We start from the raw sequence: 17228 nt of genomic DNA on the forward strand, positions 1-17228 counted from the left end.
GTGTACCTGTTCCTGAACTCACCATCTTCCACATCCTCTCTTTAGTGAATACAGATGAAAAACATTCATTTAGGGCCTTGCCCATATCTTGGCTCCACACGAAGATTACTTCTTTGGTCCCTGAGGGGACCCACTCTTTCCCTATCTATTCTTTTGCTCATGATATTTATAGAATGTCTTAGGATTCTCATTAATATTACTTGCCACAGATATCTTCTGGCCCCTTTGTGCCCTCCTAATTCTCTCCTAAACCCTCTGTTGTCCTCAAGAGACTCCCTCGATTCTTGTTGCCTGTACATGCCACATGCTTCTTTTCTTTTCCTGGTCAAAATCCTTTGTCACCAAAGGTTTCCTAATCTTGCCATATTCATGTTTTCACCCCACTGGAAAATGCTGGCCCTGAACTCTTGCTAACTCTCTTGTAAAAGAGTTGTCAGATTTTGCTTTACCAACAACCACTTACTCCCAATCTACTTTTGCCAGATCTGCTCTTACACTACTGAAATCAGCCTCCTCCCATTTTAGGACCTTAACCTGAAGACCAACCGTATCCCTTTCCAGATCTACCTTAAACCTTACAGAACTATGGTCATTGTTCCCAAGGCGTTCCTCTATCAACACCTCCACCATTGACACCTCCACCACCCAAGGTGTTCCTCCACCGATACCTCCACCACTTCCACCTTCATCACCTGCCTGATTTTATTTCCCAAGGCCTAGTACAGCCCCTTCTCTGACAGACCTAACTACACACTGCCTCAAAAACTATCTTGGATGCATTTAACAAATACCTCCCCATCTAAGCTCCTTTCTTAAAAGCAATCCTAGTCAATACTGGGAAAGTTAACATTCCCCACTTCCCTCTCTGTTCTCATCTGTGCTATTGGGTGGCCTGAAGTACGACCCAGGGTTCAGGAGATCCTAAACCGAATGTGTTTGGTGTTTGAGCCCATGAACCCAACCCCTCCCTGCATAAATCGGTCATCTAGACACTCAGCCACATCCCCCTCCAGAGAACTTCTGAAAGAACAAAACGTTATTTGGACAAAACTATTGCTCTGTGTTCATGCCCACCGAGACGAGCAGTTCCTAATGATCACTGGACTTGGAAGGTCATTCACATTCCACAATATTATGTTTGCCTCGTGTTGTCTCGGGCCCCAGTTACTGATTCCAGGTGAAATCTGCAGACTCGTAGTTTCATTAAGTCACTGAACTGTGAATTTAGAAACAAGACACTGCTGCTAATATGAACAATGCAAATTAGTTGTGAGTTACGTTAGAAAATCAAATCAATCAGACAGCGGTGGGTTAAGATGAGCTATTCTCTTGAGCCCACGTGAATCAGGATAACAAGCTGTCATTGAAGATTGGGTCACTGAACAATCACTCCTCCGGCAGGATGGAGGAATTCAACGACTGCAGAAATAGGCAGTGTCTGTATGGATAAAAACCGAGCTCGGTGCCCAAGGCACAATGCATCAAGCCCAGCCTGATACTCGCCCTGACACCATGGGCCTGTCTGCAGCTTCAGGAACTATCAGCATCCCTTCTATTCCACAGGCCTTGTCTGGGTGAGCGGAAGACAAAGGTCTGGGAGGAAAGGATAAGTACTTTTCGAAAACCTTCTGCGCTGGAAGGTATCTTAGCATCCTGTTCCTACGTTGGACCCTGTGTATTAACGTTCAGCCAGAGAACATGGTCAGGAGCCAATATCCTGGGATTGGCAATGTGGAATATTGTGAAAACATGTGGAATAACACCGGCTGTGGGAGATATCAGTCCACAGCTGGCTCAGCGGTGACCCCTGTCCACAGCTGTCAGAAATGACCATATGTCATTCTCCTGAAGGTAGCTAATGGACACTGGCACACCAGCAGTTCTACTTCATTACGAGTTTGAGATTTGGTCTGTCACCAAAGACCCTTGCAAATTTCTACAGACATACAGTGGACAGCATCCTGACTGGTTGCATCACCCCCTGATACGGAGGCTCCAATGTGCAGGATCGCAAGAGGCTGCAGAGGATCTCGGCCAGCTCCATCATGCGCACAACCCTCCCCGCCATCAAGGACATCTTCAAGGGGTGGTGCCTCAAGAAGGTGGCATTCATCACTAAGGACCCTCACCATCTAGGACATGCCTTCTTCATGTTACTACCATCAGGGAGGAGGTACAAGAGCCTGAAGACCCACACGCAATGTTTCAGGAACAGCTTCTTCCCCTCCATGATCAGATTTCTGAACGGTCCATGAACACTACTTCGTTATTCCTCTTTTGCACTATTTATTTTTGTAATTTATAGTAACTTTTATGTCTTGCCCTGTACTTCTGCCACAAAACAATAAATTTCACATCTGTCAGTGATAATAAACCTGATTCTGATTGTTTTACAAACCTGAAATCACCAGATATATTGAATTAGACTGCAACTTGTGGCAGTCCCACTGTATGACGTATCTCTGACCCAGGAGCAGAACCTCCAGCCTGCCTCCACTTTAATGCACAAGTCCAACTCTCTCATTCATTGTGAGGCAGCAAGATGCTAACTGACTACGTGCTCCTTATTCAACAACTGGTTCACTTTGGTTTGCAGAGAAGAAGATGGATGGGATTCAGGAACTCGGGTTTACGTTCGATCCAGGAGAGTGGGTTAGGGTTTATAACAGGGTGGCAGGTGTCCAAGTCTCAGCAGGCAATGAGAAAGTGACTGCTCAACATGTGGAAGTAAAATGTACAGCTGGAAGTGACTAGTCCAATGGGGATCAGGACCAAAGGTAGTGAGCCCTCACTCTTGGTGTCCATGTCACGAAAGGGTTTGAGGATCGGTGGAGAGATCTTCAATAAAACAAACAATCTGAGAGTACAGAATCTGTATGTTCCTGTTAGAATAAAAGGCAAGGCTAACAGGTTTAGGGATCCTTGGTTATCGAGGGATATTGAGGCTCTAGTGAAGAAAAAGGTGGCACATATCAGGTATAGGTGGTTAGGATCAAATGAGGTGCTTGAGGAGTACAAGAAATGCAAGAGAACACAGGAGAGAAATCAGGAGGGCAAAAAGAGGACATGAGATTGCTCTGGCAGACAAGATAAAAGAGAATCCCAAGGGTTTCTATAGCTATATTAAGAGCAAAAAGGTAGCAAGGGACAAAATTGATCCTCTTGAAGATCAGCATGGTCATCTATGCGTGGAGCCTAAAGAGATCTTAAGTGAATTTTTTGCATCCATATTTACTCTGGAGACAAACACAGACAATAGAACTGAGGCAAAAGAGTAGTGAGGTCATGGACCGTATCCAGATTATGGAAGAGGAGATGCTGGCTGTCTTGAGGCAAATGAAGGTGGTTAAACTTTGTGATTTTTATAAATGACTTGGATGAAGATGTGGAAGGGTGGGTTAGGAAGACAAAGCAGGGTAAGACTTACACAGTGAATGGTAGGGCACTGAGGTATGCGGTACAACAAAGGGACCTGGGAATACAGATCCATAGTTCCTTGAAAGTGGCGTCACAGGTAGATAGGTTCATAAAGAGATCTTTTGGCACATTGGCCTTCATAAATCAGGGCACTGAGTACTGGAGTTGGGATGTTATGTTAAAGTTGTAGAAGATATTACTGAGGCCAAATTTGGAGTATTGTGTACAGTTCTGGTCATCTATCTACAGGAAAGATATCAATAAGCTTGAAAGAGTGCAGAGAAAATTTACAAGGATATTGCCAGGATTTGAGGATCTGAGTTACAGGGATAGGTTGAATAGGTTAGGATTTTATTCCCTGGAGCGCAGGAGAATGAGGGGAGATCTTATAGAAGTACACAAAATTATGAGGGGTCTAGATAGGGTGAATGCATGCAGGTTTTTTCCCCTCAGGTTGGGTGAGACTAGAACTAGAGGACATATGTTCAGGGTGAAAGGTGAAATATTTAAGGGGAATCTGAGGGGGAACTTCTTCACTCAGAGGGTGGTGCGAGTGTGGAACGAGATGCCAGTGGAATTGGTGGACGCGGGTTCAATTGTAACATTTAAGAGAGGTTTAGATAGGGACATGGATGGGAGGGGTTTGGAGGGATATGGTCCGAGTGCAGGTAGATGGGACTAGGCAGAAGATCAGTTCAGCATGGACTAGATGGGGCTGAAGGTCCTGTTTCTATGCTGTAATACTCTATGACTCTATGAAACAGATTCCCAGGAAAACTGTTACCCCAAAAGAGTGAGTGAGAAACCGAAAGGTACAATTAGGCAAGGATGTGGAGAGGTTGGGTGCGGTTAGTTGAAGGACTATGTTACAGTAGATCAAAGGAACATCAGAAACGTGGCTGGCACTTCACAGAAATAAACATGCAACAAATGAAGGAGGAAAGGGTGAAGAAGTTGTCCATTTTCATCAATGAGTTGCAGGTGAGAGCAGAAGTTAGAACTAGATCAGATATCACGGAGGGTGAAGGTGGAAGGTGCAGAGACTACAGGCAGTCCCACAGGAACCGTCTACCAAGGACCCAGACGGAAGTCAGAACTTCCAGCGATTTACGTTGTTTCCACGGCAACAAGAAAGGAACTTTCCTTCAGCACAGGGTCATTGGATGGCAGAACGGGGCACCAGGAGCAGCATCTTCACATGAATTTCTGTCAAAGAATTGCCCAGTGTTATGGACTCAGTGAAAGTCCCTTTAAGATAGAGAGTGTGTGTGTATGTGTATGTGGGGCGTGCTTACGTCAATAGAAGATAAAGGACGTAATGACGTTGTTGAAGAAGTCAGAAGAAGAAGAAGAAGGAGAGAGAGAGAAGGGAGAGAGACACCAGCCTGCTTGTTTTCTCTATCGATGGATGAGAAATAATAACTGTGTTTGCCACTGAAATCCATGTATGGAAGTTGGAAATAATCCGGTGGAGTTCACTTTGTTGCTGACCTGTAGAAGGAAACAGGTATTTGTGTGTGGACGACCACGGTTCGGATGCTTTTCGGGGTGAGGAAGTCACTACCGAGTAAACACTGAAGTGTCGTTTGGGTTCCATCGTGGAACATTTGGATTTCGTATGTACTCTCTCTATGTTTTTCTACATCTACATCTTATCTTCAGACAACGGTGGTTGTTGAAGAAGCCCTTGCTCATGTTTCACCTTATGGCTTGCGGAACTGAACTTTAAGAACCATTCAGGAACTGGGAGTTTTGGACTTTGTCACACACACACATGAAGAGTTTAGTTTTGGGGTTAACGTTCGAGGTTTAACATTTTTGAATTCTAACATACTAACATTTTTACTTTTATTTTACGTATTATCATAAGTAGTGATTAATAAAATAGTTTTTAACACTGAATCATGCTCAGTGTGTTTCTTTTGTTGCTGGTTTGTGACACCAGACTGAAAATATCTCAATGTGTCACCCAGTCCTGGAGTGGGGTTGGTGTCTGAAGAGTCCAACAATGACCCAGATTTATTAAGGTCAATCAGTTCTAAGGGGGCATCTCACAAACTGTTTATGTCAGTGACCCCCCCACCCCCCATCTTTCTTGCATTTCTCAAAGTGCGATTAATTAATTATACCGCTCAACCAATGAGAATGGGAACCCCACACCACTTAGCCAATGAGATTGGGAACCCCACACCACTTAGCCAATGAGAATGGTGCCAACAATGCAGTTAGGGTGAAGGACTAAGATATATTAGATGGGATACAAAATAATAAAAGTGGAATTTGAAAAATAGATTAATCACCAAATCCAGATGAAATATATCCCAGGCTCTAAATTCAATACTTCAATCTTCCCTAGCAACAGGATTGGAACTGTTAATGTACCATTGTTCTCAAAGGGAAGAAGGGATAAATCAAGTAATTACAGGCTTGTTCGCTTTGGTGATTGGCAAAGTTTTGGAATCCATTCGAAGGGATAGTGAACATCTTTGTTTAGCAGGGTGCAGATCAATCAGGGAACATTGTGACCGAGTTGAATGTTCGAGGAGGTAACAAGGAAGTTCAATGAGGGCAATACATTTGATGTAGTCTACATGAGTGTAGTAAGGCTTTTGACAAATGATAGGCTAGCTAAAAAAATAAAGCCCTTGGGATCCAGGAAAAGGCAAATTGGATTCACAACTGGTTCAGTGGCAGGAAGCAGTGGGTAATGGTTGAGTGTGTTTTTGCGACTAGAAGTTGTTAACAATGGGGTTACACTGGCCTCAGTATTTGGTCTCTTGCTTTTCTAAATATATATATTAATGATTTAGATGTATGATTAAATGTTATATGTAGGAGGCACGATAAAGAAGTTTGCAGATGGTGGAAAAATTAGCCACGTGGTTAGCAGGGAGAGGGAAAGCTTCAGCCTGCAGGAAGATGCAGAGGGTCTAATCACTGGGCAGTTTGGGAGATCACTGCAGGAGTTCCTCAGGGCAATGTCCAAGCCCTGACTGAAAGGTCAGGAGAGGGGATGTTCACCAATGAGTGCATCATGTTCCAATCCATTCACAATTGCTCAGTAAATGAAGCAGCCCATGCCTGCATGGAGCAAGACCTGGAGAACATTCAAGCATGGCTGCAGTGGAGCGTGACGTTCTCAGTAATAGAGGTGCCAGGGAATGACCTACAATGTCTAACCACCCACCCATGACAGTCAATGGCATCACCGTCACCAGTACCTTACTACCAACACCCTGGGGTGAGCACTGACCATGAGATGAACTGCACCAACCAGACAGTTTGGAGGCTGGGTATACTGCAGGGATTCACCTCCTGAGACCCCAAGGTCTTTCCACCAACTACAAGGCACAAGCCAGCATCATGATGGAAGATTCCGTACTTGCCGAGTGCTGTGACAACAACTCTAAAGAAACTCAACTCCGTCCAGGATAAACTTGCCCACTCGATTGGCACCCTATTCACCACCCTAACCACTCTCTCTCTCCAGCACCAGTGCTCAGTGGCTGCAGATTGTCACAGTCTTTTCCCCAGGGTAGGGAAGTCTAAAACTAGAGGTTTGTGAGAGGGGAAACATTTAAAGGGGGCCTGAGGGGTGAGTTTTCCCACACAGAGGGTGGTGGGTGTATGGAACGAGCTGCCAGAGGAAGTGGCAGAGGTGGGTACAGTTACAATGCTTAAAAGACACCTGGACAGGTCCATGGATAGGAAATGTTTGGAGGGATATGGGCCAAATGGGACTGGCTCAGATGGGCATCCTGGTCAGTATGGAGGAGTTGGGCGCAGGGGCTGTTTCCGTGTTGTATACCAATACCAATATTCTCCATCAGTACTAGAAGCTTGATGCCGCCCTTGTCTGGCCATCCTGTTCCACCAGATGGAACACATTAGCCTCTGATACACAGAGCACAGCATCCACAGACCTGCCAGGGCTCCTGCTTCAGAAGACTGCAGGTTGAAGCGTTCTCTGGTCCTTGCATGCTCTGTGAGGTTTCCGTCTGTGAATTACCATCTGTGCTCCATGTGCTTTCAGGGAGAGCATAGTTACACTGACTGAGGGCTCACAGTGGAGATACAGGCAGCACCACAGGGAGCTCGTTCTTTCCCAAGTTGGCACCAAGCATAATCCATGCAGAATTTATTCTGCCATGGATTCGAGGCATTTGTGGGAAAACTGTTGCCCAAACTCCTCGTTGTTCAATTGAATTAACTTCGCGGAACAGACAAGGCCAGTTGTTTCCTGCACAATGCTGCCTTGTGATCCTCAGAACCGCTGTACCAGAGCCGTGTGTACCGGCAGCAGGTCACTGACTGACGGATTGATGAGCATTTCACATGTGGAGATATTTAGACTGACTGTTCAGTGTACAAGTGGTGAAAGTAATCACGTAATTATTCAATAAATCTTCAAAGTGTTCCGCTGAAGAATGTTATGTTTTTAATGTAGTTTCAGGGCAGATTCAGAGGGAGCCAGCCCATGAAACCAGTGTCTCAACAGAAACCTCCCATCCCCCAAGAAGAACTGGCTGCCAAGATTTTGCTCGAGTGTTTCTGACCCCTCTCGTCTACAGAAAACCACTGGTTGGGTTCATCCCCCAAACATCAACTGCCAGCATGGATCTGCCAACCCTGGATCTTGTTTATTACACCCTGCTCTGGAACCCCTTGCTCTGTCACACCACAAGCACACCCACAGGGCAAGGGGTTCCAGAGCAGCACCCAAAAAGTAAAGTGAAGCAATCAGGTCATGTGTTTGATCACAGTGTTACTGGCTGTGCTGGGTTAACAATGCAGAGGGAACAGCAGAGCCCCAAAGCTCGGCTGCAATCACCATCAGGGGGTGGATGTGTGAACCTACAGATGACGGATCCCACAAAAGCTTCCTGGGCTAGGCCGAGGACAGTGTTGGTCCTGGGGACTGGGAAATGAGCAGAGATCAGAGGATCGGATGGATTGGACTGCTGCAGCTGGAGCAGATGCGAGCAGAATTCTGTTGTCGGTCTGGAATCAGGACCAGGTCTGACTAGGACGGACTTTGTTCCCCAACATGCGTATCTGAACTACCTCTTGGATAACGTCTCCACTCCACTGGACTGTCTTTAGTAACAACACTGTATCTCGGTACACACGACAATAATAAACCAATACCACTGAATACCTGGGGACCGTGTCTAACGTAGGGCAGCTGTCCTACAGACCAGGCAAGCAACAGCCTGATATTGTTGATTCTACTGAATCAGACCTTACAGACAATGTGCCAGATACATCACAATCCTGGGGCAAGGCCTGCCACACCCACCAGAGGCAGCAAAGACAAGCAAGGGGATCCTCAATATCAACTCCAGAACCCAAGTCTCATGGATCAGAGCAAACATGGGCAAGGAAACCTCCGGATCCCCACCTCTCGGCCTCTCTCTGCTGATGGATTAGGGCTCCTCCATGTTGAACAACACTTGGAAGAAGCAAGGGCACAGAATGTCCACTGGGTGGGGTGTTCATTCTCCATCATGGGTGGGTTGGTCACACCAACACTGCCCAAGCTGGCAGTGTCCAATGTATGTGCAGCAGGTGTGAGTGAAGCAACAACAGAGATTAACCTACTTGACTGACTCCTCACCAATGCAACAATCTAAATTAACTGGTTAGAGAGATCAGCACACAGTCCTTTTGCAGACAAAGTGCCAGCTTCACACTGAGGACACATTTGTACATCATTATAGATGTGCTGAATGGGAGAGGTCTGGCAGCACAAAATTGGGCATCCATGAGGCACCGTGGACCCCCAGCAGCAGAAGTGTTCACCACCACAATCTCCAACCACATCTCCCACTCCACATCACCATCAGGCTGAGGGATCAATCCTGGATTAGTTGGGAGTGCAGAAAGGCTTGCTGGAAGCAACACAAGGAACACCCTAAAAGTTTGGTGTGAACCTGCAGCAGCTGACACACACACTACACGAGTACTAAACACCAAGCTCAGCACACAACAAAGTGGAGAAGTCTGAACAACCAGCAGACCAGATCAAAGGTCCACAGCCCTCCCTCCACCAGCCATGAATGCTCATTGACAATTAAACAGTGACTGTGAGAAGACCCATCCTCACCCACTGCAGGGCCCAATGTGTGGCTCAACAATGTCCTACGGGGAGGAAATCTCCCCCTTAGTCTGGCCTGTATGGCTCCAGAACCACTTTTAAACGTCCCGTGAAATGGTTCTGAACTTAGCTCAGGGTGATCAGGACAGCCAATAAATGTTGGCCTTACTCAGCTCCAAAAAATGAAAAACTAAATAAAAAACACAGCTGAAGTATTTACAACCACGTTCAGCCAGAAGTACCAAGTGGGTGTCCTAGAGTTATACAGCACAGGAACAGGCCCTTTGGCCCAACTCATCCATGCCAACCGAGGTGCTTACCAAGATGTCCTGTGTAACCAAGGTAAGGTGGATGGTAACAGTCTTTTCCCCAGGGTAGGGGAGTCCAAAACTAGGGGACATAGGTTTAGGATGAGAGAAGAAAGATTTAAAAGGGACCTGAGGGGCAACTTTTTCCTGCAGAGGGTGGTGAGTACATGGAACGAGCTGCCCAAGGAAGTGGGTGAGGCAGGTACAATGAGATCATTTAAGAAGCACTTGGATAGGTACATGGAAGGTCAGGGCTTGGAGGGATATGGACCGAACGCAGGGAATTGGGACTAGCCGGGTGGGCACCGTGGTCGGCATGGACTGGTTGGGCTGGAGGGCCTGTATCATGCTGTATTGCTCTATGACTCTATGTGATCCATCTCAGTTCCTCACAAGGTCCCATCAGCAGAGGAGCCGGTCTCTATACAATTCCATTCACTCCCTGTGATGTCACGCATCAGTGGAGAGCCCTGGATACAGTGGCCACAGGATCAGACAACTCCCCAGCTGCAGTACGAAAGATGTGTGGCCCAGAACTAGCTTTTTATTACATGTTTATTTACATATTTACATAATTCTCAATTCAGTTTTTACAAGTATACATCAAATTAAAACAGGACCATCTCTGTCCAGGACACACGACAGCCCCTGTGGTGTCCACTGGTCCCAGAAGGCCCCCAATGCGCCAGTGGACACCGTATGCTCCCTCCCCAGGGACACCTGGGCACGGATGAATCCTCAGAAGAGGGGCAGGCAGTCAGCTCGAGTACAACCCCTGACGGCCCACTGCCTGGACCCGCGAATGTTCACCATGGCCAGGTTCAGCAGACTGACAAGGAGGTTCTCTGACTGACCCAACCCCTCCGCACTGGAACACAGACTCTTCCAGGCCACCGGAATGGCAGGCAGTTGGAGAGTCTGTGAATCAACTTACAAATGGATTTCAGCAAGGCATTTGATAAGGTACCCCATGCGAGGCTTATGGAGAAGGTGAGGAGGCATGGGATCCAAGGGGGCATTGCAGTGTGGATCCAGAACTGGCTGGCCCACAGAAGGCAAAGAGTGGTTGTTGAGGGGTCGTATTCTGAGTGGAGGTCAGTGACCAGTGGTGTACCTCAGGGATCTGTACTGGGACCCTTGCTCTTTGTGATTTTTATAAACGACCTGGATGATGAAGTGGAGGGGTGGGTTAGTAAGTTTGTGGATGACACGAAGGTTGGTGGTGTTGTGATAGTTTGGAGGGCTGTCAGAGGTTACAGAGGGACATAGATAGGATGCAGAGTTGGGCTGAGAAGTGGCAGATGCAGTTCAACCTAGATAAGTGTGAAGTGGTTCATTTTGGTAGGTCAAATATGTTGGCGGAATATAGTCTTAATGGTAGGACTCTCGGCAGTGTGGAGGTTCAGAGGGATCTTGGGGTCCGAGTCCGTAGGACGCTCAAAGCGACTGTGCAGGTTGACTCTGTGGTTAAGAAGGCATATGGTGTATTGTCCTTCATCAATCGGGGAATTGAATTTAGGAGCCGGGAGGTATTGTTGCAGCTATATATGTCCCTGGTCAGACCCCACTTGGAGTACTGTGCTCAGTTCTGGTCGCCTCACTACAGGAAAGATGTGGAAGCCATAGAGAGGGTGCAGGGGAGATTTACAAGGATGCTGCCTGATGCGGAGCATGCCTTATGAAAGCAGGTTGAGGGAATTCGGCCTTTTCTCCTTGGAGAGACGGAGGATGAGGGGGGACCTGATAGAGGTGTATAAGATGATGAGAGGTATTGATAGGGTAGATAGTCAGAGGCTTTTCCCCAGGGCTGAATTGGTGGCCACAAGAGGACATAGGTTTAAGGTGCTGGGGAGTAGATATAGAGGAGATGTCAGGGGTAAGTTTTTTACTCAGAGAATGGTGAATGCGTGGAATGGGCTGCCGGAAACGGTGGTGGAGGCTGATACGATAGGGTCTTTCAAGAGACTGTTAGATCGGTATATGGAGCTGAGTAAAATAGAGGGCTATGGGTAAGCCTAGTAATTTCTAGGGTAGGGACATGTTCGGCACAGCTTTGTGGGCCGAAGGGCCTGAATTGTGCTGTAATTGTTCTATGTTCTACATTCTAAACCTGTTACACAGCACCGCTCTGTACAACGCGCTCCACCCCAGGTCCCCGATGTAAAGGGGGAGGACTGCTGCCAGGAAAGAACTCCCCTGGGGACCCTCCTCACTACCACAGCATGTCCAGATGGCAGACGAGGGCAAGGAAGTGTGCAGGAGCAGCCCGCACAGTGACTGCCTCCGTGCAGTGTTTCTGAGAGACAGCTCGCGTTGTGTGGGACAGGCTCCCGAGGAGGGTTTTGGGGCCTGGGTCTGATGAACAATTCCAGCCAAGGTGTCAGCCCCATCGGAATCACCCCACACCAGCTACACCTCTGGTCAACTGTTCCAGTACTGCTCCAACACCAGGTGTGTCCTGTTCACGTCAGTCCACTCCATCACCAGCAGTGACGGAATGTTCACTCAGTTACAAACCGTTCACACGTGCCGTTTGGACATCACCAGGACCAGCCAACTCCAGACCCTGGTCCAGACAGAGCAGCTGAGCTTCAGAGGTCAGGTTAAAGTGATGACCCTTGACATTGTTTGACTGGGTCTGAGATTGAGAAGCCCAGGAGGGGAAACTCTCCACCACCAGCGCCAGGCCTCACAGACAGGACAGTTTGTGGGAAGCAGCAGTCTGCAACTAGTGGGGTCCCACGGGGGTCCATGCTGAGCAAACATTTACACTCTAGTGGAAACTGACTTACTTATTCAGATACAGGAGGAGGCCATTCAGCCCATTGGATCCATTCCAGCCCCCAGCACAGGAATCCCACAGTCCCATTCTCCTGTACTGCTACAACTTGTTCTCTCTCTCAGGCCCTCAAATCCCCCCAGATTCTATCCCTCACCTACACACTGGGGGCAATTTAAACAGCCAATTACCCCACCAACCTGTTCATTGGTGGGATGTGGGAGGAACCCAGGGGAAACCCACGTGGTCACAGGGAGAATGTACAAACTCCACAAAGTCAGCGCCAGAGGTCAGGATCGAACCCGGGTCTCAGGAGGTGTGAGGCAGCTGCATTACCTGCTGCACCGCTCTCCATTAACAATTTAGATGAAGGGACTGTGTATATTCTATCAAGGTGATGCAAAACTAGGTGGGAACAAGTTGTCAATGGGGTGTAAATAGTTCCAAATGAAATATCAACCGGTTCAATGGGTGGGGATGAACAGGGAGACCAAATGTTATTCAGACGGTGAGAGATGATTGGATGCTACTGCACAGAGGTTCTGAGCCCTCACACAAGAAAGCACGTAGGTGCAGAGACTCGGTGGTGGAGGCAGAGACTCTCACAGGTAACAATTATCTGGACCAGTGCTTCAGTCATCAGGGAAAGAGTGCCACAGATCAGGTACTGGGAACTGTGATTAGTGTAGATGGGGATAGATGGTCAGCATGAATGTGGTGGGCCGAAGGGCCTGTTTCTACACCGTGTGGCTGTATACCTCTAACTATACTGGACACTGTGCATCAAACTGCACTAAACACTGGCCGTACATTGACTATACAACGTCCTGTTACAGACACTGGCCGTACGCTGACTGTACAACATCCTGTTACGGAGACTGACCATACAATATCCTGTTACAGAGGCCAACCGTACACTGACCATACAACGTCCTATTACAGACGCTGGCTGTACAATGCCCTGTTACAGACACCGGCCGTACACTGACCATAGAACGTCCTGTTACAGACACTGGCCGTACACTGACCGTATAATGTCCTGTTACAGACACTGGCCGTACACTGACCGTATAATGTCCAGTTACAGACACTGGCCGTACACTGACCGTATAATGTCCAGTTACAGACACTGGCCGTACAACATCCTGTTACAGAGACTGACTGAACACTGCACTGTGCTACACATCAAACTATGCTGATATACAAATCATACACTGGCCATACACAGTACTGTGACAAACACTGACTGTACACCGATCCAACAGTGGCAGCAAACTGTGTACAGAAAGTGTGAGGGCAGCAGAACATTGCTGGTAAGAATCCTCCACATTTGAACAAATCGACTGCAGTCAGCCTGTGTGTGTGTTGGAAGGTCAGTCTTGAGGTCCAGCATTTGCCGCTCTCAGGCAGTGCTTCAGCGAACCTTGGTGGACTTTCCCCATGTACCCCGCCACATCTGATCACTCTGTTACAACCTACCACTGTTCTACACCACTACAGGCAGGACCAGAGTTATACTGCTGGCTCTGCATCACTGCAAGTTACAGCAATAATGAAGCCTAGTCCAGCTGTGCTTTGACAACGTACACAACTGGGGGAGCTGATGTTAAATGTTGAAGCGATCGAGACAGACACTCTGAACTAACATGGATCTCCACAGAACCCCAGGAGCACCGTGGGTTTCTGTCTCCAGGGAGACTGACTGCTGGCCTGTCTGTCCTGTACCCACTGCAGAGCCACGTCTGGTGTGAGCTGTCCGGCAGTCCACAGGAAGAGACTGTTCTTTCCCAAATAAACTCCACCCCACCTCCCAACTTTTACCCTGGGGTAGTAAGTGCCCCAGCATCTGCAACCACGCCAGTGTCTCTGTTCATCATACACACACTCTCTGCCTGAAACACACAGATGGCTCTCCACCTGACACACACTGCCGGCTCTCTGCCTGAGTCAGTCACCAAGAGTGAAAGGTTTTACTCACCCAGAAGATGAGGTTGAAGACGAACATCAGGTACTTGAGGCAACACACGCAGCCACTGGCCATGCTGCACTTCTGGAACTCTAAGAGGAAAACAAATGAGAGGTCCAGGTAAAACACCACATACTTGCTGCCTTTGGGGGCTGTATACTTGTCATTCTTTACACCGAGGTCGATCAGGCCCCTGGGACGGGAGCTGGTGTTGCCATAAAAAGCAGCTGCGGTGAACCCACTGCCGAACTGTTGGGCAGAGTTGGATGCTTGTCCAATGTCCGAGCCTCTGCTCTCCACAGACAGGCTCCGGTGTAGGGACGACTCATCACTACTCGATTTCTCCATGGTCTTCCTTTCCGCAGCTCCCACATTCAGCGCCGAACATGTCTCGGTATTTAGAACGGGGCAGAGCAGGTCAGAGGTGCAGTCTCAGCCTCAGGACTCTCTCTGGAACAAACTCCCCTCCATTTAAAGAGCTGCACTGGAAAATCACAGTCCTCCCTGCCAGCAACTTATGCACACCTCATTGGGCACCCCCTCTCTATGCGCTGAATCCAGCCTTATCCACTGACAGTCCCAGCTGCTAAACTCCAGGGCCACTCAGTATGTGCACACTCGGAGCGTGGGTTCAGTGACAGAGCCTTTCACACTGCTCGCTGCCCCCCACTGCCGTCCCTCACTCAGCTGTCAGCTCCCTAATCTCTCTCCCAATGCACACCAGCTGCACTTCTACACCACATATTCACAGAGCAGTCAGTGACCCAATCACAAGGCTGCACCCCCACGCCAGCACACGCCCACTTTCTGCCTGCTCATCCAATCACAAGCAGACTCCTCGGGGACCAGCAGACTTAACCATTTCCCTCTGGCTGAGGAAGCGTCCATCCAAATCCCGAGCAGCTCAGCACCTGCAGCAGAAACGAGGAGCAGAGGGGAAGGAGGTGTCCGAGGACCCAAGCCCCGCTCTAGCCTGAGCCTGACCGCTCAGCTCAGGACACAGTGGGGTGAAGGGGCAGGGCGAACCCACTCTACCATTCAGGGGATCATGCCCACCTCCCCTTGTCCTCAGCACCACTTCCCCACTCTCCACCCAGACCCTGATTCCCTTGTAGTTCAAATATCTGCCAGTCTTCCCCTTGAAAGTGACCAGACAAGGGGCAAGGTGATGTGGTAGGACTAGCGAGAACGGGACGGGACGGGGTGGGGTACAGTAGGTTGCACATCGGGACAGGACAGGTGAGACAGGACTAAACGTCCATCTCTAACAACATCTCCACCTCTCACACTCTCCCATACAACTGGCTTAGATGTAAGACCTGCCCCCTCACCTCTCTCCTTCCTACCATTCACACACCCAAGAAGTATTTTCCAGTGAAGCAGCAATTGATTTGCACACCTTCCAATCTAGAGCACTGCACTGGGTGTTCACCACATGGTCTCCATTACACTGGGAGGACCATCCCACCCCACCCTCTCTGTCTATGGGCTCCTGCACTGTTACAACAAAGCCCAACACAAGCTCAAGGACCTCATCTTCTGTCTGGGCACATCGCAGCCTGTAGGACACAATATTGAGTTCCACAATGTCAGATAACTCACTTTCTCTGCCTGTACCAGAACCGACCATTCCTGTTGTAAATCACCACCTGAGTTTGGTTCAGTTTTACTCCCTCCATTAGCACAGCCTGATCCAATGGGTGTGACCCACAGTCCTGGTGTTGACACTTTCACATTGCCCCATCCTTTCATCCTCTCTCCAGCTCAACCATTAACCCACTGACCAGATTACCTCTGTAACTTATCCTCACTGCAATCCTGACCTCACCATGTCAGAGGATTCCCTTTATCTTGTCCATCCCTCCCCCACCCTCTCTACAACTTGAATTCCCTTTCTCAGTTCTTTGACCTGAAATGTTAACTCTGCTTCTCTCTCCACAGACACTGCCTGACCTGCTGAGTGTTTCCAACATTTTCTCTTTCTATTACAGATTTCAGACTTTGCAGTCTTTTGATTTTAACATGCTGCAGAAACTTCCTTTTAAATGAAAATCCTGCAATGATTGTGTCAAATAAATTTAAGCAAATTTCACACTGACAGACACGACAGCTGGTTGAGAATAAATTTAGTTTGACTTTGTCTTACCACTGCCCCTGATAGCTTTCAACGATTTGTCTAAACAGCCAGCACACAGGAACCCCTCCCTGAACCCAGGGTCACTCTCAATACCTCTGGCTTCACGAAACAGAAATCAGTTTCCCATTTAGGATCTTAAATACGTTAAGTAATAAAAATCCCACCATTTTTAATGAGCACAAGGGCCTTTTGTGTACTGTCTGATTCTACAGTTCCATGGATGATGGGTCACGTCTCATTACCAGCAGCAGAAAGTGGGGGAGAGGGATGGACGGTGGTGTGGGTGGGGGTAGGGACAACAGTGGGGGAGGGGGTAAACTGGTGTGGATGGAGGGAGGGAGGACGGTCGTGTTGGTGGAGGAAGGGGTTGGATGGTGGAATGGGTGGGGGTGGGTGGGGGAAGGGGTGGACAGTGCTGGCCCTCAGTCAGTGCACAAATGGTACCTGTGTTTCTGTGAAGCCAGGAAGCTGGGCAGCAAAACCCACCATCCGTTCTCAACGGAACCGTTTGAGAGTGTGGGCTC

General features: G+C 48.3%; 1 protein-coding gene across 3 annotated transcripts in view; it reads right to left on the bottom strand.

Moving 5' to 3' along the window:
- tspan9a (tetraspanin 9a) overlaps nucleotides 1-17228 on the bottom strand; it is a 137633-nt gene that overhangs the window by 67489 nt on the left and 52916 nt on the right. The window contains exons 1-2 of one of the 3 annotated variants that reach the window (XM_052029821.1): nucleotides 15093-15270; nucleotides 14580-14659 (exon numbers count right to left, since the gene is read on the bottom strand). In XM_052029821.1, coding sequence (XP_051885781.1) covers nucleotides 14580-14642 — 63 coding nt within the window. In that variant the 5' untranslated portion in view covers nucleotides 14643-14659; nucleotides 15093-15270. The other 2 variants (XM_052029820.1, XM_052029818.1) reach the window with 2 other exon arrangements.

This window comes from Pristis pectinata, chromosome 15, assembly GCF_009764475.1.
Source record: "Pristis pectinata isolate sPriPec2 chromosome 15, sPriPec2.1.pri, whole genome shotgun sequence".
In the NCBI taxonomy this organism is placed as follows: Eukaryota; Metazoa; Chordata; class Chondrichthyes; order Rhinopristiformes; family Pristidae; genus Pristis; species Pristis pectinata.